This window comes from Typopeltis vanoorti, chromosome 15 (genome assembly GCF_054136105.1).
Source record: "Typopeltis vanoorti isolate ZY-2024b chromosome 15, IOZ_Tvanoo_1.0, whole genome shotgun sequence".
Classification (NCBI taxonomy): domain Eukaryota; kingdom Metazoa; phylum Arthropoda; class Arachnida; order Uropygi; family Thelyphonidae; genus Typopeltis; species Typopeltis vanoorti.
The window spans coordinates 86854542-86868501 of record NC_143563.1 but is presented as its reverse complement, the minus strand read 5'-3'; the positions used below and the strand labels follow the sequence as shown (position 1 = coordinate 86868501).

Genomic DNA, 13960 nt, shown 5'->3' with positions numbered 1-13960 from the left:
TCTTGACTATTTGTCATAAAGTGAAGATCTGATCCTGACAGCCTCTATTTGGCCTGAATTCAGTTGTTCTTCACCAAGCTTTTCTTCCACAATTCTTCTCAACTGTTTCTCAAGTATACCTGCATAGATCTTACCAGGAACACTCAGTAGGGAAATACCTCTGTAATTCTCACATTCAGTTTTATTTCCCTTTTTATATATGGGTACTATGAGAGCTCAACTCCAATCATCGGGACTTCGTCCCTCTGTCCAGGCTTTCTGAACTATGCAGTGCAGCCACTGTAAGACTCTTATACCACCATACTTCAGCATTTCTGGTCGAATATCATCTACTCCTGCTGCCTTTCCACATTTCAAGCCTTCCATGGCTTTTTCTACTTCAAGTACGGATATGTATTCCTGACTGCATGCCTGGTCAGTGTTTTTTTTACCTCTGTGCTGTCATCACTGCTTGTTTCATTTAGCAGTTTTTCAAAGTAATTACTCTATACTTCAAGGATATCTTTTTCTCCTGTTTTCATGTCACCTTTATCATCTCTAACTCCTTTTACAGCACTCTTTCCTCCATTCCTAAGCTTCTTCAACAACCTCCAGAATATTTTGCTACCTTCTTGATATTTATTTTCTATGTTCTTGCCAAAGTCCTCCCGTGACTTTTGTTTAGCTAGTTTTACACAGTGTTAACATTCTTGCATTTGTCTCTGTATTCTCTAAGAGCACAAGCTGACTTATTTGCCAGGAACTTTTGCTATGCTTTCTTCTTTTCCTTCACTGCCTCTTTAACTTCCTGTGTCCACCATGGAGTTCTAATTTTTCTATCGTTGCAGACAACCTCACCACATGCCTCTCTGGCTAAATCAATCAGGGTTTTCTTCAGGGCTTGCCACTGAATCTCCAAGGTTCGGTTCCTGTTCTCAAACTCTTTCATTTTTTCTTCAATAATCTTTGTGTATTTTAGTCTACAGTTCGCATCTGAGAGCTGCTCAACTTTTATTCGCTTTAAAAGTTTGTTACGTGTTATTCTTTTTAATATGAAATTCAATTTTATCCTGCTCAATACTAAATAGTGATCACTTCCAATTTCAAATCCTCTGTACACTCTGGTGTCCTGCACCAGGGAAAAACATCACTATCAACAATAACATAGTCAATGAGAGTTTTCTTATTACTTGCCTCTTCTCTCCATGTGAATTTGCCAACATTTTTATGTTGGAACATGGTGTTAGTAATAACGAGTCCATGTCCTGAGCAGAAATCCAACAGATATTTGCCATTATTATTAGCTTTGCTCTTTTCTCCAATTTTCCCAAAATATTTTTGTATGTGTCACAATCATTTACTACTCTGCTATGCAGATCCTCAACAAGGACCAACTTTTCCTTCCTCATTGTGTCAGTTGCTTTTTCTAAAGCCTCAAAAAATTCCTCCACTTCTACCTTAGTAGAAACTTCTGTGGGACCCTAGGCACAAATAAGTCTCATTGTCCAGTTCCCCATTCTCATATTTGCCCACATTACTCTACTTGAGACTGCCTGCCGTTCAAGATTAGCCTCGTATTTTGTGTTGAATATTATGGCTACTCCTTTTCCTTGATTGTCATTGTCTGAATATAACATTTTGTATTTATTGCTCAGAAAGATCTCACTAGTTTTTATCTCTGGTGATGTTGAGTTGGAGTGTGTTTTCAGATTTGTTCCAGTAGCTGACGTTTCACTGTTTGCCCTGGTTCCCTGGCGAAAACAATGGGGGCCTTGTTTAACCAGGAGACGCCCCAGCCGGCATGAAATTTTGTCATGTTGTACGATCATTTTTTATTTTGGTTTAACCAATAAGAATACAATTTGTTCGGCTAAATCCCAAATTGCCAGCCCATCCTCGTTCGTTCAGTATCCAAGTAGATACCCAACAGGGTGCACCACGAGAAGGTGAGGATTGGACATTAGGTCAGAAGCCCTGGTCGGTTCTCCGCATTCCTTTAAAGGCTATGTGGAGGTCTTCTCTCAGTTATACAGCTTTGACCCTTAAGCACCCCGAGAGAATTCCAGCGAAGCTCCAGAGCTATTATCCAGTCCCTGTAGTGGTTCTCAGTAAGATCTGCAAAATACCCCTCTATAGCTGACTATAGAGGGGTATTTTGCAGTATTTTGCAGTATTTTGCAAAATACCCACTGACTAACGAGGAAGAGTTTTAGTTTTGGGAAGAGATAGAAGTCAGAGTGAGCCAAATCTTGGGAATAGGGTGGATGTTCCAACAATTCATAGTGCAGATCCTTTAATTTTCCCATTGCCAAAACACCTTTGTGGGCAAGTGCATTGTCCTGATGAAAGATGACATTTTTCTTATGCAAATCAGGTCTTTTTCTCACAAAATATTTCGCCTACTCTGGTTAAAAGATCAGAATAACATTCCCCCATTATTGTTTTACCCTTCTCAAGATAATTAATAAACAAAATGCATTTAGCATCCCAAAACACTGATGCCATGACCTTTCCTGCTGATGGAACAGACTGTCTTCTTTGGCACTGAACAACCAACTTCTCTCCACTGTTTTGATTCTGGTGTGTAATGGTGAATCTAAATCTCATCCATAGTAATAAATCTATGCACAAAATCAGTTTTATTCTTGTTAAAACGCTCCAAGCACTGTTCAGAGATTTTCATGCAAGTGCATTTTTGATCTGCTGTGAGCAAGCATGGCACCCATCTTGGGCAAAGCTTTTTTTCATTTGCAATTCTTCATGCAAAATATATCCTACATGTTCTTTTGAAATGCCTATAGTCTCAGCAATTTGACAATAGACAAAAAGATTTGCGATTTCACATGGATGCTTATGAGAGATGTACCAACCTAGAAAAAAAAACTTGCCAATAGTGTTGCCATTTAAGGTCAAGGCCGAGAACTTTTTGGACCACCTACATACATATATTTGTGGTATTCTAAAAAGACTCATTGTATATAGTCACATGCTTGTTTATAGTCCACAAATGCTAGATATAATTCTTTATCAAATTCATGATGTGTTTTTTTTTTAACAGTTGTCAGTGAAAATATGAACCATTGTCAATTTTCCCTTGCAAAAGCCACAATGATGCACTCCTTTAACGTTTGATATATGAGTAACTTAAAGTATCTTATTGCCAGACACCACCTATCAAAATAGTATCACCATATATTGCCATATTCAAGTATTTCTGGTTGAAAATGATCTACACCAGCTGTCTTTCCACATTTCTGTTTCTAATGGCTTTGTATACTTCAAACATTGTTATGTACTTGTGATTTCATTCCTCCTGAATATTTCCTATCATTTGCCATCACTTTCTAAGTATGTATTCTTAAGTGGTGTACATGATATTATGATAAAATTACATGATTACTTAGATTATAACTAACTTTCTTGCAGCAATTTCTCTCCAAATTAGTCTCTTATTTATCAGGATACCAATATTGTAAGATATCATATCTTAGTCTTTCCTTGTCTTTACCTCGCCATCAAAAACCTGTTTTGCTGACCTTTTTTTTTTCTCTTGTTACATTTCGGTGACAAAACTAGATTGGATTAGTTCTGCTTACCTATAAAGTAAAGTCTACTAGCAGCTAATAAAGTAAATTTCTTAAGAATGTCTTTGTTTTTCAATTGATTCTACCATTAATGTCATCTGTTAACTCTTCTAATCTTTTTTCAAATACTCACATCTGTGGCCTGTAGTCTTTGAACTTTTTTCAGCCCTCAAATGCATCATTTAAAAGGTTAGCAAAAAACAGATAACACCTTAAAATACCTGAAAGATGACCAAGGGTTATTGATGCATTGACAAATTTTGAAGAAAATTATTGATGGGAAGTTTACTAATCATGTGAACTTAATCATGTCATGCATTGTTATAGCATCCTACGTAGTCTAGGCATAAATACTATTACCACTTGAACAGTGCATAAACCTTTAATCTCTCAGTAAATCAATTACAGCTTTCAACACATATGTGCATAAAGGAACACTCAAAGCAGCATTTGAAATGTCTCCTCCTTCACGCATGCCCAAAGTATGTGAGGACACATATTGATGGTGGTATGCACAACATCCAACAGAAATGCTGCCACTGCTTGCTCAACAAATTCACCTTCAGGCTGCAATGCTGGGGTTGTTTTTTGCAGGCTACTCTCTCTCTCTCTCAAGCTCTGACCACAATTTAAAGTCCAACAGATTCAGATCGGGACTTCCAGACAACCTAATCCAACCTAGTTTTGTCACCATTTGGTGACAAAACTAGGTTGGATTAGTTCTGCTTACCTATAAAGTGAAGTCTACTCGCAGCTAATAAAGTAAAGTTCTTAAGAATATCATTGTTTTTCAATCTCTGTTTTATTTCCTCCTCTTCCGAAAATCTGCTTCTTAGTGAGCCGTCTAAAACCTAGACATCACAACCTTAAATAATCCATTTCAAGAAAACTTGAACATCACAGAAATTTCAAATAAAATTAGTGGGCGGTTTGATATAAACCAAGCTGAAGTAGAACTTGAGATAATAAACATTCAGAATAGTTTACATTTAAAATCAATAAACAATGAAGTCATTTGGAAGTATGCACACGAAAAATTCCAATATTAACTGATATTGCACGAAAAATTCTGTCATGTTTCGGATCGACATATTTGTCAGAATCCGCTTTTTTTAAGTATGACCATCATAAAAAATCAATTAAGAAACCAAATTGCAAATGATCATTTGGATGATTACCTGCAATTGGCCACTTCTTCATATTAACTTGACTAAGAAAATATTGCGAGGTCCAAACAATGCCAAAATTCACATTAACTTCTTTTTTTTTTTTTTTTTTTTTAAAATCAACCAGCATTTCCTGTAACTTGTGAGTTTGTAATCGATCTGTTGTTTTTTTCTAACTTTGGTTTTCCAAAATAGAGAAATAAATATTTATTCCAATATATTTGTTTTTTTTTTGTTGTATTAAAATAATTAAAAGTGATAAATAAATTTTAAATACACAAATAAAGTTTTTAGTTGTGTATTTTTTTTAGTTGTTTATTTGTGCATAATCAGATATCAGATTGGGGGAACGCGATCTATATAAGAGAGTAGATCACCGAATAACTTTTTATAGAAAAGCAGCTCGCGTAGTAAAAAAGGTTGAACACCACTGCCATAGAACATCCACCATATTCACCAGATTTTGCAATATTACCACAAACAATTTGTTCTATTCTACATTAAAATTTATCATAATCAATTTCCTGATGTGTATCATCAAAGATTCTTCAGACTACTATGAGAGAAATATATGACTAAGTTTATATTATAATATATCAACAATTTCCCTCCAAATTAATCTATTACTTGTTAGCACTCCAATATTGTCATATCTAGCATTTCATGGTTCAAAGGCAATTCTGACTGAATCGATCCACCTAGACATTGGTCTTTCTCTAGATCTCATTCCTGCAATTTGGCATCAAACACTTCTTTTGTTAACTCTCTCTCTTCCATTCTGCTTAAGTGGCAATATTACCCCAGATTAGTCCTGCTGACATATCCTTGAATCCTAACAACGTCAAGTTCTTTTCTAATATCTTCATTTTTAATATGATTCTGACATTGATGCCATCTGTTTACTCGCCTAATTTTTCTCAAAATTCTCATATGTGTGGTCTCTACTCTGACCAAGTGCTTTAATCAGAATGGAAGAGAGAGAGAGTTAACAAAACAGGTGTTAGTTTCGTCCACCCTGGCTCTGCATCATACCAGCTTTGTTTGTTCTGTTCTCTATTTCCAAATTTAATTTGTCATCCTCACTAAAATCAGACTTTCTTTCTTTCTTAATGCTCCTCTTAACTTTATGGTGTCGAAGTTTGAAGTCTTTTAATCATCTTCAATTTGAACTTGCAGGTGATTGGCCTACAGAGTCCTCTAAGTATTCTTGTCTGTAAATTGCATGCATTCTACTGGCCAGTTTGCCTGTTCTGAGGGACGAAAAACCCGAGTTTCAGGGAGAAAAAACCTATCTCCGTATGAGACCAACTAACTCACCTTTAGTCAAAAGACCAGATAAAGGTTCCCCACGTCATGGATGGGAATCAAACCCAGGTCTTTCTGACCAAAGGGCTTCATCTATACCAACTGAGCTACAGAGACTCTTAAAACCGGACTAAATAGCTGAAATATTTTATTTGTTCTATAGGTTCTCCATTGAGAATACAGCTGAAGTTTTCTATGTTCTTGCCCATGTTCAGAGTTAGATCTTTTTACTGATGATTTGCATGCCCAATTTGTTACTGCTGTTATGCAATTTAGTTAGAGAATCATGGAGACTTGCACTTCATGTATATAGGAATACATTATCATCTGCATAAAGCAAAGAGCTAAGTTTGATATTTCTGATTTTAATATCAGGTTTAATGCCATTTCTTTCATAATGTAGTCCATATAGACAATGAATAAGAGTGGAGATAATGCGCATCCTTGTCTAAGCCTGATTTCACACCAAACTATCTTCCTGCATTCCTTTCAATTGTAAGTATGGACTTGCAACTTAAACATAGACCATATATCGCTCTGTATAATGGTCCATGTATGCCATAAAACTGTAGTCTTGAAAGGTTTTTCTCTGGGTAGGTACCTTGATGTAGCAGATCTATACAAAAAACTTGACATTTCTTGAGTATTTGTTGTAAAGTGAAATCTGATATTTAAAACCTCTATTTGGCTTGTTAGTTTATTTTAACAGTATTGATTACAACACAGAATGATGAGCAAATATTTAATATTTATTAACTTATTAGGTGATGTTTTGCTGGTATTATATCCAGCATCTTCAGAACACAAGAAGTTTGTCACAGTAAACGAAACAACAATTTGATATAACAGTGAGAGTATGTGCTTTAAAAGAGCTATATAGCAATAAAAATATTGCTATAACTAAAGCAGACAAAAGGTAATGCAACTGTGGTGATGAATTTAGCTGAATATGAAAGCAAAATGGAAATATTTCTACAATATGAGTCTACATATCAAATCATAGATCATGATCCTATTAACTCTCAAAAGAATAAAGTCTGTAAATTACTGAAGAAAATCACTTCCTGGCCAAAAGAAACATTTAACAAACTCAAGCCTTTTCATGTTAAAACACCCAGAATATATGGAGCACCTAAAATTTACAAACAAGGAATGTCCCTATGCACAATTGTGGATAGCATGAACAGTCCTATATACAAACTTGCTAAGTTTAAACATTTAGCTAAATTACTAGCTCCCCCCCCCCATCACAAATAATTATTCCTCCTTTTAAAAATTCTGTTTGCTTGAAAAGTATATCAGAAAACCATATCTTAAAAAGTTTATACATAACGAATAGTTTTGATATTACTTCACTATATACGAATGTACCGTTAACTGAAAACCTTGATTTGCTGAAGTCACATTTTCCCTCCAGATGATATATTTGTATTATTTAAATTTATACTACATGCAGGTTATTTTGAATGGAAAGGGTAGATATACAAAAACTAGATGGGATAGTAACGGGGTCCCCCATTTCTCCCCCTTTAGCCAATTTCTACAAATAACACTTAGAAAACCTAGCTGTGAATACAGCCACTCTCAAACCAGTTTTTTGGCTATGCTATGTTAATGATGTGTTTGCTATTTAGCCACATGGTCCAGACACATTAGATACATTTTTAGTGCATTTAAATAGCCAACACCCTAAAATCCACTTCACAATAAAAAAAAGTTTCTAGATACACTAATCATACAGCTTTCTGATGGTTCATTATCTTTTCCTATTAATAGAAAATCCACACATACAGGAAGATATTTGCATAAACATTTACACTATCACCCAGCTCAACAGCATAGAGTAAGAGCCATCTGTTCCAATGATAATGCTCTTACCACTGCACTCACTTATTTGCATCAAACTTTCTTAGCCAATGGCTGTAATCACCACAGAATAGAAAAAATACTAAATGCTCCCTGGAAATCCCCTCCATTGCCTATCACACAAGACTACAGAAAAATTATTACAATCCCATACGTTTAAAGCACATCTGAAAAGATATCTAGAGTGCTTAATAAATATCAGCCATGCACCACTACAGAAAAATTATTACAATCCCATACGTTTAAAGCACATCTGAAAAGATATCTAGAGTGCTTAATAAATATCAGCCATGCACCATATTTAAACCATACATCAAATTAACAACTCTTATCTGTTAACGTAAGAACAAACTCTCTTCTTCTTTATCACATCCAGAAGTTTATGAAGTGCCTTGGATACCCCCTTCACAAAAGATCAAATGGAAGAAAGCAAAAATGCTTCACAGAAGTCATAAGTCAGAGAGATTGTTTTTGGAATCAGCAGCAGCTTTAAAGCATACTCCAAACCTCAACAAGTATGGCTGTTTTTCTCTCTTTTCCAACAATAGATGGCACCAGTTAGGACTTTAGTTCACTGTGTTATCCATTATAATTTTTTAAAACTAATTCCACTGTTATACAAAACTGTTACTGTTTTGTGTACTGTGACAAATTGTTCTTGTGCTCTGAAGATGCTGGATAAAATATCAACTAATAAGTTAATAAATATTAATTATTTCTTATCATTCTGTGTTGTAATCAATATCATTAAAATAAACTAACATGTACTGCCAATACATTAGCCTTTATACTAGTTTCTCTATTTGGTGTGAACTCAGTTTATTCTTTATCTTGTACAATTTTCTATTTCAGACCAGTAATACATCAATCTAAACCCATATGGCACCAAAATATTCATCAACACAGGAGAGTTAAAAAAATTAATCATCATCATGCATATCAAGGATTTAGGCCTAGCGTGGCCTGCTCTGGCCTTAGAAATCATCGTTGAATCTTTTAAGAGGAAGTCAGTCCTAGTTTTCTTTTTCCTAATGGCTTGTACTTTTTTTTTTATTTTTTAAATTAATAAAATAAAAAATAAATAAATAAAAGGGTCATGTCCTATTTTCAATAACTGTAAGAATGCTTATGTCAAGCCATATTGGGAATAGTTTGATGGAAACCACACATAAGTGATATATGACCAATAACAGAACAGAATTCATGGCACTAGGATAACTTTCTGATTATACCATATAGATTTCTTAAGCACAGAATAGAAAATAACTTACATCACTATCCCAGACAGTTTCAATAACAATTCTAAGAATATTCCTGAAGTCCTCTTCAGAAAATGAAGAACCTTCTTCTGTTAAACTAATTAGTTCCCTAAGGGCTTGCTTTCTTTGTTCCGTGCTAAAAAGAAAATAAAGATAATGTCCTTAAAAATGCTATTCTGTCATTAATAAGTCAATGTAATCTTTCATAATAAATGATAATATTAAAAGAAGTGCATATTTTTGATATTCGTTATACATTGCTATTAAGAGAGAATCCTGACTATGTAAGTCTAAAAATCATGGCCTTAGCTAGAAGATGAAGAATATTACTTCTTTGTTTGTATGTTCTTTCATAATTAATTTGCGTTTTGTTCTCTCCATGGACGTATAGAAAGCACTATCACAGTACAGATCCAATAAAAAGTCCTAACAACACAATCTCTAGGAGTTAAAAGTTTATTTTTCACTTGGTTAGACTATAATAAATTTAGTTTAATCCTTTATCCAAGTGTGTGCAAACAAAGTTTGCACCTGAAAGTATCTTCAGGACTGGGGTAAAGTGGTACAACACCGGGCAACTCCTTGCAAAGGTGGAACAAGCTACCAACACTCCTATCTCAGTATCTCCCATAATGCAAAACACATCTCCTTGTGGATATGTATAATGTTATGCATTAAGGGAAGGGCCACTACCCAGACTAGTTTTGACCTTTATTGAGGTCTCTTCAGTGGTTGCCTGGTGTTGTACTACTTTACCTCAGTCCTGAAGATACTTTCAGGTGCAAACTTTGTTTGCACACACTTGGATAAAGGATTAAACTAAATTTATTACAATCTCTAGGAGTCAGATTACAGTGAATCTAATTTGAAAAAGTTAGTGCTAATGTGGTCTTAGAATGACTGTCAACTAGTGATTTGGCAACTTAATAAGTCACACTTGTTGAGGTTATGAGAAAACCTCATAGCTGATGCTGATTCTAAAAAAGTCTCTCAGATCTGTAGTGAGTTCTGTAGTATGGCTGCCTTCTCATGTTTAATCCTATATGAAGGAATATCCAGATCCTGATCCTAGAGTTCTCTGCAAATATTGTTTCCAAACCATCTTCAAAACCACACATTCAACTAGCCGCTTTCATCTGTTCTTCTAAGAACTTCATCCTCTCGTCCATCCTGAGGGTATAAAGTTCTCTATGCCTGAAGCTTCGCCTACTTTGAAAAGGTCAGAGAGACCAGTTAACACGAGGGTGGTCTGAAAAGCTCTTTGCCTCGACCATAGATGGCAACACTATCAGCAAGATTTTTTTTTTTCTAAGTTGGTACATCTGTCATAATCATCCATGTGAAATTGCAAAAGTGTTGTCTGTATCCCTTGAAATAGATAAAATTGAGTATTGTGTGGTTATAAAATTCTTTATAAAAGAAGGTTAAATGGCAAAAGAAATTCATTCAAACTTCATAATAGTTTATGGGCACTCTTCTCCTTCATTTTCGACAATTAAGAAATGGGCTGCCGAGTTTAAATGTGGCACTACCAGCCTTGAAGATGATCCATGTGAAGGACATCCAAAAAAGTGTAACACCACCAGAAATCATTAATCAAATGCATGATATGGTATTGGATGACAGCCAAATCAAAGTGCATGAAATTGCCAAGACTATAGCCATTTCAAAAGAACGTGTAGGATATATTTTGCATGAAGAATTGCAAATGAAAAAGCTTTGTGCAAGATGGGTGCCATGCTTGCTCACAGCAGATCAAAAATGCACTCGCATGAAAATCTCTGAACAATGCTTGGAGCATTTTAACAAGAATAAAAATGATTTTGTGCATTGATTTATTACTATGGATGAGACTCAGATTCACCATTACAGACCAGAATCCAAACAGAAGACAAAACAGTGGACAGAAGCCGGTTGTTCAGTGCCAAAGAAGACAAAAATCAGTTCCATCAGCAGGAAAGATCATAGCATCAGTGTTTTGGGATGCCAAAGGCATTTTGTTTATTAATTATCTTGAAAAGGGTAAAACAACTGGGGAATATTATTCCGATCTTTTAACCAGACTAGACGCAAAAATTTGTGAGAAGAGACCTGGTATGCATAAGAAAAAAAAATCATCTTTCATCAGGACATGCACCTGCCCACAGAAGTGTTTTGGCAATGGGAAAATTAAGGGATCTGCACTATGAATTGTTGGAACATCCACCCTATTCCCCAGATTTGGCTCACTCTGACTTCTATCTCTTCCCCACTGGTCAGCATTTTTCTTCAAATCAAGAGATGATTGCAGCTGTAGAGGGGTATTGAGGGAAAGACCTTTTTTTTAGCATTGGTTTGAGTTCAACTCCCTGTAATCAAACCAGTATCAAGTAAGCCAGACTTAAATGGAAATAGTATAGGTTTCACTCTTAGAAATTTCAGTTCCACTTTTGCAAAACACAAAACAGAAAAATATATTTCATAGCAAATAACATCCAATCAAGAAACAAATGAAATAATGGAAAATATAAAAATAATTTAAAAAAAAATGCAGGAAATGTAACAAAAGAAAATCACAGGTAATAAAAACCTTTTAGTAATGACAGCATGAAGCATAAATGAAAACAATAATAGGATACATAAGAAAAGACTAGAAGAGCAGAAAATTATAAAAATTTAAAATTAATGTTTAAATTCCAAATGGTTAGATTAGCTTAAAATAATGTCACTTATTTCAGGATTGTCATAATGAACTACGGTATATATGTACAAACTGTAAAAATCTCAGCTTTTAGAATTAAAATCTAAAATTTAGGTCAAATTCAAAATCAGAAATTTAGAATTTTGAAAAAGTCTTACAAAGATAAAATAAGATGCTACCCAAACAAATTTCATAACTAAATTAAACTAGCTAAGAAATTATGTTCTTGTTTAATCTTTCATCCAAAGCATATGCAAACAAAGTTTGTGTTTAGTACCTTCATGACTAAGCTACCTGTATATGGTCTACTGACTCCACATTAATTGCCTTATATTAGTTTAATTTAGCTTAGTATGCAGCTTAATTTAGTTCTTATAACCAAGTGAAAAAACTTTCTACAAATTTCATAATTTTCATTTCTTCTTCTCTCCTCAACAAAGGGAATAATAATTAACAATGAGGTATTAATTATTATTCCCTTTGTTGAGGGAATAATAATGAACAACGAGATTGTTTCCCATTACCTTCCTTGACTAACAGTATGTATGCCTGTAGGTTTGTGTGCATACTCATGGGGCCAGTGATTGTTTATGGAATGAAAAATCCTGCTACCACATGAGACCAGCCAACTCATCTGTCTGCAGAGCTCTGATAAAGGTGGTGTCCTAGATGGAATTTGAACCCAGGTCTTTCCAACTCAAGTACTTCATCTATACCATCTATCTAAGCTCCCAAGTTTACTTAAACTTTGAATTAAAGAAATAGCGCACACTGTTCAATCTTTCTTTTATTTATAGTTTTAGGAGAACAGTAGCAATTTATGTCAGTTGAATATCATTAGGACTCTTTCAAATTAGGAAGTAAAACTAGTTCACATTCTATTCTATTTTTATTTGCAATTAGAGTTCACTAAATTAAATGGCAGATATTTTTGATTTTAATGGTACATCCCATTTATTATGAAGATTTCATCCAAGTTACATTCATTTAAGCTAATGTAGCATTTTGAAATTTAAACAGTAAATGAAATTATAAAAATGAAATTCCAGATATTATTCGAGTGCTTTGTTTCTCATATATACTTGCAATTGTATACTTTTTCATGTTTTCATTTCATGTGCTGTATGTATCAGTTCATGTCAATCCTTTGTATTCTGTTGTCAATATATGATTTCCTGCCACTTCCTTTTTTTTTCCTTTTTTTTTTTTTTTGTTGACTGCATTTCCTTTTGTTCGATTTTTCATGCTTTTCTTTGTTGTTGTTTCCTGCAATTTGTTTTCTTTTGTGTTATTTCCCATGGTTTATTTTTCACAATTTCTTTTATGTTACTTCCTGTGATTTCTTGTTCTATTTCAGGCAATTTTTTTTGTGCTATTTCCCATGATTTCTTTTATTTATACAAATTCCTTTTTTCTATTTTCTTTGTAACATTTTTTGTGATTCCTTCTGTGTTACTATTATTGTTCATTATTATTACACAGGCAACTCCATGGACTCACTGAGAGAGGTATTAATTATGACAAGCACAATCCAATATTCATTCACCCTATCATACTTTATAATGAACTCAATCGCAATCCTGGCACACAACAGACTCTGAAAACTTAATTCCACTCATTCAACACTCTCCAAGCAAAAAATTAGTCCTTCCTAACCAAACTTTTGCTTCATTTCCTCTATCAATCCTGTAAAAACTTTTCAGTAATTTGCATTTGTAAATTATTTTCAGTAATATGCAAATTACTGAAAAGTAATTTACAGGATTGATAGAGGGGTGATATAATATTGATTGAGGGGTGATATAATCTCAAAATCATATCACCCTTCAACCAATTTCACACATCAATCTATTTCTTCAACCCACAAATCTTTAACCTATTCCTCATAAGGTTCATTCCACAGACCTGCCACTATCTTGGTCACTTGCTTCTGGATCTCCATCTCTCCTACTCACTCCCAATAAATCAAAATGACTAGATCTGTGCATAATAGTCTCACAAGGTTATAACATGCTTATCTCTGCTCATCAGGGTGTTCCAAGTAATCCAATGAGCTGTTTTAACCGCTTTTGCAATATACTCTCTAAATTTCAAATGCTTATCTGCAGTATCCCCAAATCT

The 13960-nt window shown here is 34.4% G+C and overlaps 1 protein-coding gene across 8 annotated transcripts in view; it reads right to left on the bottom strand.

The window, feature by feature from the left end:
* Window positions 1-13960, bottom strand: part of chb (CLIP-associating protein) — a 723643-nt gene that overhangs the window by 42500 nt on the left and 667183 nt on the right. For all 8 annotated transcript variants that reach the window (XM_090405359.1, XM_090405362.1, XM_090405366.1 and 5 more), the window contains one exon: window positions 9172-9295. In XM_090405359.1, coding sequence (XP_090261485.1) covers window positions 9172-9295 — 124 coding nt within the window. The remainder of the gene's footprint in view (window positions 1-9171; window positions 9296-13960) is intronic.